Genomic DNA, 15,122 nt, shown 5'->3' with positions numbered 1-15,122 from the left:
AATGAAATGATAAATGAAAAGCAAACTCTAACTAAGAGAACATTTATTTTCTGTAATCACAGTTTGTGAATATGAGACAATCAGCAAATTGCCATGCTTTATTGTGTACTTACAAACTTGAGAGCGAGGAATTGCAGTAGATACAGCAGTCCAACCTTAGATGATCAACAATACTCCTTTCTTCGATTTTAAGCTGTCTACTCTGCTTGTTCCACAGATGAACTGCAAAGCTTTGGCGGCGAATAAGGTCGAGCTTCTTATGCAACCATTTCGAATGAATCTCGTTTCGAGGTCCTCTAAAGAAACTTCGAATTCTACTCCAATCCACAGGGTAGAAAGCCGATGGCGGCATCACGGTGATGTTAAACCCAGGTCTACCATTCACCCTTGATACAACTCTTGAGACCAAGTAAGGACCATTGTGACCCCACTTGTTACCATCAAATGTGAGAGCAAATTCTTGTATGAACTTAAAAAGTAATGGATGATTCTTATCAAAAATCAACACAGCATTGTTCAATCTGGTCCAATTCTTGGTTCCAGCATTAACAGTTTGTGCTCCAATTGTATTTCTCAACTTGGAAAAACTTTTGAGTACTATAACATCCGTATCCAAGTAAATGCCACCAAATTTATACAACAAAGCAAGCCTAAGTAAGTTAGACATATTTTGACCCAAGGAAATGAATCCAGGATTCACATTCCCTTTCTTCAATTTTTTGAACCACCCTTCAGCATAAGTATTCTTGAATATATAATCAAAATCAGGCTTAACTGCAATCAATTTGAAACCTTTATCTGAAAAAGGCTGAAGAATGAGATTTCCTTTACTTGAGTCCAATGAATTTGAGACCATAACCAGACAAGCATTGGGATGGGACTTAAATAAACTCTCTAAAGCCAAAAACTCTCTATGACCGAATGACTCAACTGAGGAAATCCAAGTCATGAAAAACTTCAACTTACATGAAGAATTCTCAAAAAATTCTTTAACTTTGGCTGAAAAACGCCTAGATTTTGCTCCCAAACGAAGAATTTTGAACTTGGTTCTCCTTTTATGCTCTTTTTTTGGTCTAGAAACCAAAGAACTATCAATGGGTACCACCAAGGAAAAGTTCTGTTTATGAAAAAGAGGCAACTGAGTCTTTAAAATCACAGGTGGGTTCTCTTCTTTCACAGCATACAACACAGAAGAACTGAACTTCTGAAGCGACTCACCGTCAACTTTTTCCGGCGAGAAAATGGCGGGAACCGGAGAGATTTTGGCGGGAAAGTAAGGGAGGTGAATGCTGAAGACAGAGAAAGCATTGTAAGCCAAAAGAAGAAGAAGAAGAAGAGGAAGAAGGGAAGTGGGTAAGCAAAAGAGAAAAGAAAAAACATATCTTTTAATGGTTTGCAAACGCAGAAGAAAATAATGGAAGTGTTGATAAAGTTTGGTAATTGGGTACATAGTTTCGATGTCTTTTTTGCTTTTGAAGAAGCTAAAAAGAAGTTGAAAGTTTGGTGGTGTTGAGAAGAAGCTAAAAAGAAATTGCAGAAAGAGTAATTAAAGAAGAGAAGATTATAATGGCGGAGGCGGCAAACGGAAATGTGTTTTGGTTTTGGTCTTGGACATTGGGAACCAAAATGTACATGCAAGTGGGGCTCTACTTCACTTTTGTAGAGAGAGAGAAAGAGACAAACCAGTACTTAAAGCCGGCTTTGGTATCTATGAGCTACTTACATTACACCAACTTTGGCTCTTCTTCTATTCTACAATCCCATATAATTTTGTTTTATTTCTTTGAAATAAGTTAGCGTCTCCTTCAAGTTGATATAAGATTAATCTTTAATCTTTGTTTAATTTTTAAGATTCTCTAATTCGATTATCAAATAATAAAAGATTATATAATTCTAATTCGATTGTCAAATAATAAAAGATTACATAATCTTTTATTGTAAATAGTATTTATTATTGATAATATTGGGGGTAATTATATTACCTTCTTAAAAGGTGTTAATATAAGATTATCGACGTAATTTTAATTTTGACCCTATTTTATCTTTAATTTTTTATCATTTCAGACACATTTGCTCTCATATGTCTACCAAATAACAATTACTCAGACCCCCTACATTTGAGAATTTAGCTAAAACACCCCGCCACAAAAAAGTTTAAAAGTTAACAAAATACCCTCAATCACCCAAGACCACCGCTGGCCACTGGCGAAAGTCGTCATATCGACACAAGACTAACAAGATCTTACCGGTCATGTACTGATAAGGAACGACTAGATCTAGCCGTTTCACGGCCAAAGATGTGGCTGTGAAAATGCTAGATCTTTGGCCATGAAATGGTCACTATTTCACGGCCAAAGATCTGACATTTTCATGTCTAGATCTGTGGCCATTTCACGGCCATATCTTTGCCCGTGAAGCGGCCATATTCACACCCAGATCTAGCCGTGAAACGACCATATTCACGGCCAGATCTGGCCAATCGTATGCCATTATGGCGGCTACCAGCGATGGCTTGGGGTGAGTGGGGTGATTTTGCTACAAATTAAAGTTGTATATGGTTGGGGTGTCTTAGTAAAATTTCATATATAAGGGGGTTAAAAAAATGATTTAAGAAATAATAGAATAAAATAATAATAAAAATAATAGTATATTATTATTTAAAAAGGAAGGCAATTTAGTAATCTACATAACATACTCACTCATTTATCCTCCCAACCATACATATTATTATAACATACCCACCAATTTATTCCAATCGATCAAACACATTTCTCTAAAGATTCCCTAATAATCTATCTTTCCAATAATACAGCATTCCTTAGTAATATAACATTCCCTGAACCAAACGCACCCTAAGAGTAAACCACTTTTTCCCACCCAAGGTTTGCCTTAATGACACTTTACCATGCAAAAAATTTCAAAATACTGCTTTCCTACCTAAAGTTTATAGTCCATTACTACTCAAAATACACTTCACTTTCTTAGTCGGCGTTCGACGAGTTGTTACGAACCTACGTAAGAGGGGTTTTGTGAGTGGAGGCCAGTGGATCAAATGGTGGTGATTGATTAAATATTTGCCACTGGAAATCAGCTATGAACAGGAAAATCGCTTTGTGATGGTTGACAATTGGCAAGAAATCAAGTATCGGAACAAGAGGCAGGGCCGACTCAAGGGGTAACTCACTTGCCTAGGGCCCCAAAAAATAGGGCCAAATTTTTTATAAATTGTTTAATATATTATATAAAATAGTGTATAATTTTTTATCTAGGCCAATCCAAAGGGCCCCAAAAAAACCAAAGGCCAAATTTATTATAAACTTTTATATATATTTCTCACCCAAAGTTTACGAAATAGCATGTTTGTACCTCTAGTTTCATATATTCTAATTTACACCCCTAATTAACACTTGAATTTCTTTTAACAATGAAAGGCTAATATGGTCATTTACATGTCTCAAATTCTCACCCCAATTCAATCCCAAAATTCGACATTCACATAAATCATCTCCACCCCTCTTCCGCCATTAGCCGTTTGGAGCTAATTCCGGTTAATTTCTCACCAAAATCAACTAGAACAATCACTTTATCATTTTCTAGGTGTTTTCAACCTTGATAGCCATCGATTTGGTCGATTTTGTTATGAATCTCACATTCTAGCTCCACCGTGCAACAGCCATTTCGACCTTTTGTGGCATGTACCTAGCATCATGGCCTTCCCCAACACCACCATCCCTCCCCTCAGCCTTCTCACTAAAACCCCTATCATACCTAATCCGTTTACTCCACCAATCTTTGACCACCGATACCTTTTGGGCCACAACTTCTCAAGTCTTTCCTGTCAATCCTAGCATTAGAAATCACCCATTTCACCACCCTCATTTCTCAGCATCTGCTCTCCAAAACCCCCACCAACCTAACCTCATTAGCCTGTCAGTCATTGTTCACCTCTCCTAGTGATTTTAACTCTCAAAAGCAAAAAATAAATTTGAAATAATTTTTTATATATGCTTATATTATTATAGACCCTCAATGTAATTTTGCCTAGGGTCACAATGTTCTTGAGACGGCCCTGGTGAGATGAGTTTTGTAGAGAGGATACCAATGTTTAAATGGTGGTGACAGAGAATATTTGCTGCTAGAATCAAACAGAATCGGCTTGAGTAGTAACGAAATATAAACTCTGGGTGGAAAGTGATATTTTGAAACTTTTTAGTGTTAAAGTGTCATTAGGTAAACCTTGGTGGGAAAAAGTCGTCTACTCTTGAAATAAAAGATATACTTTTCAGATATTAGGTACAGGATTGAATATTTATCCGACATTGTTAAGAAAACATTTTGAAATTTGTAATGTGCAGATTAAAATGGGTGTTTGACGCTAATTAATTGTACAAATCTCAAATCAAAAGGATGCGATTTTAGTTTGTATAATAAAATTTTTATGAATTATTAATTATACAATTAATAGCAAAATACGTATTAATAATAAAGAGGAAGATGGCATTGACTTTGAAATTAATTTAACGAGCAAACGGTATATTCCCACTAAGGTTTAGCGAAATCACTATTTAATACCCTTATTTGTATTTATTTTATATTCTCACCCTTAAATTAATATCATTTTTTTTATTTAACATATTTTTAACTTTTTATTATAACGCGATACACGTTAGCATACTAAATGCGCCAACGTTTTCTTTGGCAGAAGACATACTAATTTTCAAAAAGCGGTTACATTAGTAACATCTAAGTCGACAGTTTTGATTTTTTTGGGCCGATTTTGAAGTTTAAAATCACTTCTGAGACTACTGTTAAACTCTCCACAACCTTCTCCACAAAACTCATACCTTCACTTGTCGATCGCACTCACCAATTTTTTATTACCTCCAACAATAACTAACAGTATTATTTTAAGTATGAGAATCTAAAATAAATACAATTAAAAGTATCAAGTTAAGATTTCGTCAAACCTCATGTGCAAATATGTCGTTTACTCTAATTTAACATGTGAGTTATTTTTTTATTTTTTTGTTTCATAAGAATTAGTAGTAGGTGTCTAACTTTATGGTATTGCTCTTTGATTTTCAAAACCAACGAGTCTCATATGCTTTATATAAACTTTTCTTATGATCTCAGAATAATGGCGATTAAACTGAATAGGTGATTTGGAATGATTTGTTGCATTAAAGTATTAAATTTGATGCATGTAAAAAATAGGATATCTTATTGATCAAGGAATATATGCAGCTTAGATGCAATATTGATATATAATCTCACTCGGGTTGTTTCATACTTTCAGGTCAATTAATATTTAATTTAATAATCCATTTTTTTTAAGTAGAAAAGATAATGCTTAAAAACAAGCAATCATACATGTCCACCGTCAATTAAATATAATAAATATGCATTTTTTTAGAATACCAAACGAGGTTCAGTGCCCAAGTTAATAATTTTAATTTATTAAAAAAAGAAGCCTAGCCATGCATCAAAATGGAAGGCTTCACCGAAATAAAAAAACTAGTGAAAGTAATGTCCATTCTTTTTATCATGGCCGTACACGTGGAAGCAAGAGAAAAGAGTTCCACTAATTCCGTATTAATGGTAGTTGCGGTCCTTCAGGAAAGTTGGAGAGTATGTGGTCAGTGCTACAATAGACGTAAACATCATTGTGTCTATCCTCCAATCTTTTAAAGTCTATGTATATATTATTTGATAAGATTATTTCGATCCACTTAACTAACTACAAATATTTTGGATCGGGTTTGCGTTCAAACAAACAATTCAGATCTCACAATGACGCAAGGTTCATATCACTGGATTTCAATCCTTTCAATTAAGTAGACGCCCTCTACTCGATGCAATAATCTCAGGAGGACATGACGTCATATTGCTACCTTTTCACTCACCAGATGCAATTTACAACGCCTTTGGATGACCAAGCCCAAAAACAAACCCATGGACCTAAATCCACTATGGATGGTTTCTACTTAATTAGACTCAAGATTTTAACATCTATACTGTATAAAGTTCAATTTTCTCAACAATGGTTTTAATTCAAAAAAAATTACTTTTGAAAATTATTAATTTATTCTTCCACAACTGGGGTTTGATTAATAAAAACCAGCAAATCATATCCCAACTGTATAGCTTTTGTCAAAAGGAGATTCAAAACTAGTGTGCACATTTTATACAATGAACCCAGAAGAGCTGGTTTTTTAACTTTCCTCTTTCGGCTGAAAATGAAGAGTTGAGTACATGACTTATCTCATAACACCACCATGCCCATGGGCGTCCAAAGTTACATACATTAAGAATGATACTCAGAGAATCGAGTTTTAAGGACCCAATAGTATCTTCAGACCGAAAAAAGAACAAGACAATAAATTGAATTCAGAAATTGTGAAATCCCCCCAAATGAAAGCTTCCTTCTACATAATCCTTCAATTACACTCACAGAAGAACCAAACAACTTTTACTTGAACCAGATACTGCTTACTGAAACATCAAATTTCAGAGAAGCCCTCTTCTTCTCTTGTAATCACTTACTGTCAAGGTCAAAGCGTGTCTCCTTCCATCATTCTCTGGCACACGACATCCAACTGTTGCTTCTATCTTCTTGCTTCCTTGACATGAATCCAGCCAGAGCTCCCTGAGGCCCACCAAATTTTTTAAGCGTATTCAAGAGATATCAAGCTCAAAATCATGCAGCACATTTGACTCCGTTCCTTGATCAACAGGAGCACTAGTATCAACCAACTTCCCCGCACCAGCTGCAGCTTCCAAGGCTGCTGCTGTAGCTGCCATGCCAGCCCCTGCCCTTCCCCATTAATTACTGCAGCTGCTGATGGATCATTACTGTCACCATTTGTCACTGCAGCTGTGTCTCCTTCATCCGGCTTAGAAACATAGTAATTTCTTGACCTTGTCCACCTTCTTGAAAATGGATCATACCCTGCCTCTCCGCTTTCAAACTTGTATTTAAGGGCTTCAGTCCAGATGCATTTTTGAAGTTCTCAACTCTGTTTTTCCTATTCATCTCAGCAAGCTAATAGCTTTAGCATCTTTTACCTTTGATCCCGCGATGCCTCCAGTTCTGCAATCTTTTCTTGATCCTCTCCACTTCTACTTCTCATGCCTACTTTGAGAACTTCCAACTCCCTCCTAAGTCGGTCCTTCTCAGCAGCAATGTTTAATGGCCGTGATGAGGCAGATTTTTTCTCTTGCAACATCTGCTTTACAGTGGCTGCTGAATAGACAAACTTTAGTTTTTTGTATAGCCTCCTTTTTTCCAACACATCCGTTTTGCTTGGCATTCGGCCACCACTTCTCTCCACCTCTCTAACCCACTGTTTAAACTCTTCCTCAAGTGGAGCAGAGTCTGAAACCAAGCCATCTGCCACCGGGCAGCAGACCTTTCATCGCCCCAGTGACATTGAGATACTTGTATGTTGTCTTGCTCTCTAGCTTGTATAACCGGTCAGGCTCTGTAGCATCGACATTTCGGACCATGCAGAGCCTATAAATAGGCCCACTCTTGGACCTGCCAATCCCAACCCTAACAAAGCAACCCACTATCAACTCCTCGAAGAACGGTTCCATGAACCACTTTGCAAGTTTTGACCTCTTGTAGTGATTTCCTTTATGTCTTCAAAAGTTGGTCCCCCTGACCAGTCATGCCCCTTTCGTCATCACTGTCGCCATTCCACACCATCCCCTGTAGATCCTTCATCTTCACTGTGAGACTCTTTCACCCTCACTCTGGCTGGAGCTACTCAGACTTCAGGAGTAAATGTTTTTCGCTTGATTGGTGATAAACCCTGTTTCCTGAACTGCCTCGAGATGCATCCCTCAACCTCCGGTGAGCCTCTGGGTCCTGCTGCTTCAACCGTTTTGCTCTCAGCTCATTCAATGCATCATCCTTTGCAGCTGCCGATCAGCAGATCTAGTTGAAAGGCGCACACCTCGAGATGATGGAAGGGAGGGGTCTCTTTTCTTGATCGGGTGGACCTCTCTTCCCCCTTGATCTAAACTTATCCCTTAAATTCTTATCAACTTTCTTTACATCTCTTTCAAATATCATCATCTCTCTTTCAAGTTCGTCTCTGTGCATGGTTATCATCATCAGATTCATTGCTGCTGTCACCTTCACGACCTGAACCACCATCATCAAAATCGCCTTCTTCCTGGCTACCCTGATCTTCATCTCTTTCAGCAGCTTCCAGCCTCTTCTTCAAAGGAACTTGAATCCAGAGGGCTTTCTGCTAGCATACCCACGATCATCATCTGAATCATCATCCCTAGAGTCACTTCCAGAATATGAACCCTCACGCCGCCTTCTGGAGGGAGGAACAGAATGACGGTTTCTTCCGGAATTATTTGTTCTTCCAGCTGCCTCCAAGCAAGTTCTCTAAGTCTGCCATGATCCCCGCGCGACCCTAAGTGCTGATCAATTGTATCCAACCCTGCATAAGAAAGCATTAATCAACTGTTTAAACAGTTAATAGTAAAACGGAGAATAATCATTCAATCAAAAGACAAGCACAGAACCACACACTCATATCACCAATTCTCATCTCAAAAACAACTAATTTCAATCAAACAACTCTACGAGGAGGTGAATATCGGATAAAATCAAAGTGCACCTCTATTTCTCTCTTGTTCACAATCCACAAAAATATGCATCGAACACTTAGTCTTTAGCTCGTTGTTTCGAAAATACACTTCTGGGTTTCTTAACAACGAGCTAATCGTGATTAAAAACAGTCGCAATCTTGATAATGAGCACACGGATAAACAATATGTCTTAAATATCCATTATTAAACCCCAAATTTAAAAAAAAAAAAAAAAATTACAAGAAGATACCTAATTTTGGGGTTGATTTAGGTTTTAAGGAGTAAAAAAATTTCAGCGCACAGACAGATTTTTCGATACTGTTTCAAAGGAAGAGCTACGAGACAGAGTGAATAATCAATTTCAAACAACAAAACGACGAGTCGGATTTACGAATGGGGACGATTGAAAAAAGTAAGAGGCACGCTAATTATGTAGATTCTGAATCTCAATCAGTACAAAATTCTTTAAATGAATTAGAAAGAAACTAAAAAGAGAAGAGTTTCGGTACCTTTGTCAGGTAGTCGGCGGCCGGAACCGCGTCGATCGTCGGGAGAGTGTCGTCGAGAATGTGGCGATACTTCTTGCAGTGATTGAAATTTTAAAACGGGAATAAGAGAAAGGTGGGCTGACCGCTAATTGAAATTTCTACTATATTGTATGAGGGTAATTTCGAGAATTTGTATTTTTAGTTGGATATTTGTTTAGAGTGATGTCAATTTCCACGCCGACCCTCCGTTGTTAAAAAATTATTTGCATTACGATTTTACCCTTAAATGAAATTGCTCAAGAAGGGAAAAAAGAAAACGCTAATTCATATAGGAAATTTAACAAAAATACTACGTTTACAATTGAATCTCATAACATTCTCTTATAATCCTAAAGTGATAATAAAATTGACACTACCACGTTAACTGATAACTTTAACTAAATACGAATTGTCGTTCTTTAGAGACGAACGACTGTTTCTTAGGAAAGAACGATTGTTCATTCATAAGAAATTATTGTTCAATTCATAAAGAATAGTTGTTTATTTATAAGAAATTATTGTTCAATTCATAAGAAATTATTGTTCAATTCATAAAGAATAGTTGTTTATTTATAAGAAATTATTGTTCAATTCATAAGGAATGATTCTTCTTTCATAAGGAACAGTAATTCTTTATGAATGAACAACTGATTTTTCACAATAAACAATCATTCCTTATTAAAGAACAGTCAATCGTCCCTAAGAAATGATCGTTCGTGTTTAGTTAAAGTTATTTACTATTTAGTGTCTTGGTGTGGTGGGAGATAACATGACAATTGTCAACTCTACTACAGATTATAAGAGAAGATTATGAAATTGGGTTGTGAGCGTTAGAGGTGGGCAAGGCCCAGTCCTAGTCCCAGCCAAGCCCAGGAATGGTCCCAACTTGGCTAGGACCGGTCCCAGGCCCATGAAAATTCTTAGGGCCTGGATCGAGACCAGTCCTATGGGCCTAGAAAATTACATTTGGCCCTCCTAATGTTTACATATTAGGGGCTAAATAAAAAATTATGTAGGGGTTTATGTAATTTTTTAGGGGGTGATTTGTAAATTTTTTAATTAATTAGTAAATAAATATAAATGAATGGTTAATTGGTTATAAATTTATATGGTTTTAATTTAAAGAGATAATTTAATTTTAATATAAATATAATATTCATAGTTCACAAATAAAAAATTAAATAAATTTGTTTTCAATGTCAAAATTTACATCGTCCAAAGCTGTATTTTTGAAGAGGTCGAGTAGTTCGGGATCTTCAAGGTGCTATTATAGTCTTCTGTCTACATGGGTCCAATCCCGTAAACATGTTATGACTTCAACCATCTCATTCTTTAAAGAGCATCTTCTGTCTGCAACAATGTGACCACTAATTGAGAATGTTGACTTTGATACAATTGTCGAAATTGGCATAGACAAAATGTCGCATGCCATTTGGGCTACAATGGGGAATCGACTTGCATTTTGGTTCCACCATTGAAGTAGATCCATCTCACGTTTCTCCTTCTTGGTCATGTAGGACATGTCCATTTGTAGGTATCGCTGTAGTTCATTTGGTCCATGTCTGTATGAGCTGGAGCTGCTACTTCCACCACCATCGCTACTAATTTTCATATACGTCCACATGTTTGATCCTTGTTGATAAATGTCTTCATTAGGGTCTTGCTGATCGTCTCTACTAGGTGTTCCACTGTACCTAGACTGATATAAAGAAAAAAGGCTTTCTAATTTTATGTTAAAGTCTATCAAATAAGAACTATAATCATGTCATAAATGCTGGCCTATCTTAGTAACCATACAATTAAATACGTTTAATTTAAATCTAGGATCTACAATAAGACCCAATCTATATAAGAATGGAATATCTAACCAATATTTCTGGCATTTTGTTTCCATGTCTGAAACAATATGCATTAAGTTTGGATTATATCTATTTTTATCAAAAGAATTTGAAGTAAAATATCTAAAACTAAATTAGTAGAAGGATGATAAATACCACTTAATGTATTAGTGAAATTGTAAAAAACTTTAAGAAATGAATGAAAAACATTGCAAACCGTTCAATCATCATCGTTGACGACTTCGTTCGGATAGTTCTTCTGTTCACAAACTCTATAATTTGTGTTACGGTTGGCATAGCTCTTTGCAACATCTAGTACGTGGAGTTCAAACAGATAGGCATGTCTGTACATAACTTCCTTGGTCGAACCGGCGACTCCTCTTGGCGACAATATTTTATGTAATCATTCTATCTTGTATTGCTACCGGCGATGAATCAGATAGCCATGAACACCCTTTTAATCCTCACATGTATAACTTCTAAATCTGCTTTAACAATCAAATTCATGATGATGTGGCAAGCACATCTTTAGTGAAAAAATTTGCCTTCACCAAATGGATGGAATCTGTTTTTAAATAAAAAAATTACCGTGGTGTTAGTAGCTGCATTATCAAGCATTAGTGCTACAACTCTCTCAATTAATACATAATCTTGCAAAACTTCAATAATTGTAAAATAAATAGTCTCGGCACCATGTTTAGCATATAATGGTTTAAAACCTATCCATTTTTGTTGTAAACACCAACTATAATATAGGTAATTATTGTGACACTAAAAAAATCTGTTTTTGATCTAGCAGCTCGGATATCTAAAGTAAATACAATAGATGTATTCCTAAAAATTTTCAAATTCTTTTTTGGTTGATCTCTTATTTTAGAATAAAGTTTTTTTTATGTCCCTTCCGTAGGGTTATGGTTGAATAATACGTAGAATATAAAACAAATTTTTTTATTCAATTAACCCGTTAATCCCACAATCAAGATTGATATATACAATTTGCTTATAAAATAAAACAACCCATACAAGGTTTTTTGTTATTACCTGCGTTTGGAGGCTCCTTCCGGTTTATTTTATTTACTTTTTGCTAGTCGATTCAAAATTGAATCGCTCCTGAGAAGTCCACACAAAGGTAGGGAGGCTAATCCACATGCAAGGAAGTTTGTCAGAATCCTTGGGTGCAAGAAGAGAGAAACGTAATTGAGAGAAAGAAATTATCTCTCAAAAGCTAATAGGTAGCTAGGGTTGCTTGGGAGAAAAATAATGAACTTCTTATGATTTAATTCTCCCATTCCTTTTCTTATATAGTGGGGAATAAAATATTCCCCATTAAGAATAGGAATATTTTTATTCCTTATTTTGGAGTGAGATATTTCCCAATTAAATATACCTTCCTATTTTACAATAGGATATTTCACAATTAAATATATATTCCTAATAAATAAATATTAATATTTATTTATCCATATGTTTAATTAATGGGATATTTAAATATATTAGATATATTTATTTAATCCATATTAATATTAATATAATTACAACTTTGCTAAATTAACTTCAATATAAATATTGAATGTTGGCAACGACCTTTAGTGAATTTAATCGCACAGCAAAATTACCCAAATACAATTTTCATCCAAAAGATGAAATTACCCTTCATTTTCATTCTCAATTAAAATTGTCTTTAATGTGTGTGACCCGTAGGCTCTTTATTATGTCGGCAGTGACCAGATTTATAATTAAGCATCAACTAATTAGTGTTCCGTACACCAATCAAGATTGGCCTCTAGCAAGACATCATGATTACCCAACAAATAAAGATTCAGCGAAGTAGCTACCTTTCAATAGTATGGTTACCGTGCAATTCCAATCCTTTCATCATCATTTATCTCATCAAGGTTTGAAGTACAGAAGTAGTGTCAACGTCAATGGATGTACCTTGATATGTTTATATTCGGTTGTCGAATAAAAGACCATATAAATTGGATTCGAGTATTGACTTGATTCCACTGTAGCCATAGATTTTGCGGTTGTAGTTCCTAATCGAATATCGTAGCGAGATAATTTCTCCTGTAAACAGGAGTGATGAATCCTTTGTTGATCCACCATACTACCATAACCATAATGTACTTCTTGATGTAACCAACAACTACTGTACTAATAACCCTAAACAAGATTACATTAGGCTAGTGTCGAATTACATCAATAATTACACATGGTGCTCTGGTGATCTCAAGTCGAGGGATCACATGCACCACCATTTGTTGGAGGATATATTCCATAGACACTAGTGTTACCATCTTGTGTGGAATCCTCTAGTGGGTCGGTCTAGTGAACTTGTCATCAATCAGCACCTATGCATCACATCAGGTTGTCACCTAACAACCTTGACATGTGATAATTATCACTACCTTTCGGTAGGGTTGTTCAACACTATGATAGTCTTACCGTATAATTTGTGTCCTTAGTTAGATTAATACTAGGGCTACAGACAGTTCTCAAATGGCCACCATATGTGATCATAGGGTTCTCGCAATTAAGATTTAAAACACTTAATTCCCTCGTCATGGTTCAACCCTTCTAAGGACATGTATCAATATATATATACGAATATATAAATTAATGCTATGATATAGAAGTTATGCCTTTATTGATATTCAATAATATTATTACAAATGTCCTAATATTAAGTGCTTTAGTGCACCTATCCTAACAATCTCCCACTTGCACTATAACTAATCATTCATGTATTTAATACCAAATGATGCTAAATGCCTATCATGCTTTTGCTACGATAGAGCTTTCGTTAGTGGGTCTGTTATATTTTCATCGGTAGGTACTCTACTAATTTGCACATCACCTCTCCGAATGGTCTCTGTAATCAAATGATATCTTTTGAGTATATGTTTGGATCGCTGGTGAGACTTTGGTTTCTTAGCCTGAGCAATGGCACCATTGTTGTCACAGAATAGCTCGACTGGATCAACAATGCTTGGAACCACTACAAATTCAATAATGAACTTCTTGATCGAAACAACCTCTTTTGCCGCATCAAATAATGCTATGTACTCAGCTTCTGTTGTAGAATCTGGCTTTGTTTTGAACTTTTCCAACTCATTGCAACTCCATTTAGACATAACGCATTTCTTGATTGCGGTCAAAAATCATCTTTGTTGGTTTGGAAACTAGCATCATTGTATCATCTTACTGTGAGCTCATCTTCTCCTCTATAAACCAAGAATGCATCCTTAGTCCTTTTCAGGTACTTAAGGATATTCTTGACAGTTGTCCAATGTTGTTTACTTGGATCTTATTGATATCTACTACAAATGCTAAAGGCACATGAGACATCAATCCTAGTACACAACATGGCATACATGATAGATCCTATTGCCGAGGCATATGGAGTCCTATCCATCTTGTGTCTTTGGACACATATTATTTAAGAGATATACACCATGTGACATCAAAAGAAACCCTTTCTTGGATTCTTCCATATTGAATCTTTTAAGTGCTTTGTCTGTATACGTACTTTGACTTAGGCCAAGTAACCTACGAGATCTATCACGATAGATCTTTATATCGAGGATGTATGCTGCTTCTCTTAAGTCCTTCATGGAGAAACACTTGAATAACCAAGTCTTTACCATTTGCAAGTTCAGTATGTCATTCCAAATGATTAATATGTCATCAACATATAATACTAGGAATGCTATTGCGCTCCCACTGAATTTCTTGTACACACAAGGCTCGTCTTTTTTCTGGATGAATCCGAATTCTTTACGGCTTCATCAAAACGAATATTCCAACTCCTTGATGCTTCATTGAGTCCATAAATGGATCTTTTCAACTTGCACACCCTTTCTGCTTGTCCATCAAGAACAAAACCATCGGGTTACATCATATAAACATCATCTTCAAGGTTTCCATTTAGAAGAGCAGTTTTGACATCCATCTACCAAATCTTATAATTGCCGTATGTAGCAATCCAATTGTGTAAATTGACTCTTTGTAACTAGAAAAAGTGTTTCATCATAGTCAATGTTGTTAGAGTAGGTGCCTTAGAGCCAATCCAATTGTGTAATTGACTTTTTGTAATCATGTTTTATTATCAATAAAAGGATTTATCTATACCATATGTGTTAGAGTA

The 15,122-nt window shown here is 35.8% G+C and overlaps 1 protein-coding gene and 1 pseudogene across 1 annotated transcript; both read right to left on the bottom strand.

Moving 5' to 3' along the window:
- On the bottom strand, positions 1 to 1,525 carry LOC116108748 (uncharacterized protein At4g19900-like). The gene has a single exon (XM_031394987.1). It carries the CDS (start codon positions 1,448 to 1,450, stop codon positions 110 to 112), a length of 1,341 nt encoding a protein of 446 aa, XP_031250847.1. The 5' UTR covers positions 1,451 to 1,525; the 3' UTR covers positions 1 to 109.
- Positions 1,526 to 6,461: 4,936 nt separating this feature from the next.
- On the bottom strand, positions 6,462 to 9,257 carry LOC116108747 (annotated as a pseudogene).
- Between the last annotated feature and the right edge of the window lie 5,865 nt (positions 9,258 to 15,122).

The sequence above is a fragment of the Pistacia vera genome, unplaced genomic scaffold (genome assembly GCF_008641045.1).
Source record: "Pistacia vera cultivar Batoury unplaced genomic scaffold, PisVer_v2 Contig568, whole genome shotgun sequence".
Lineage (NCBI taxonomy): Eukaryota > Viridiplantae > Streptophyta > Magnoliopsida > Sapindales > Anacardiaceae > Pistacia > Pistacia vera.
This window is presented reverse-complemented; position numbering and strand designations above follow the sequence as displayed.

Excerpts from the sequence above, each read along its gene's own strand:
- LOC116108748 (XM_031394987.1), bottom strand. The coding sequence starts at position 1,450 with ATGTACCCAATTACCAAACTTTATCAACACTTCCATTATTTTCTTCTG.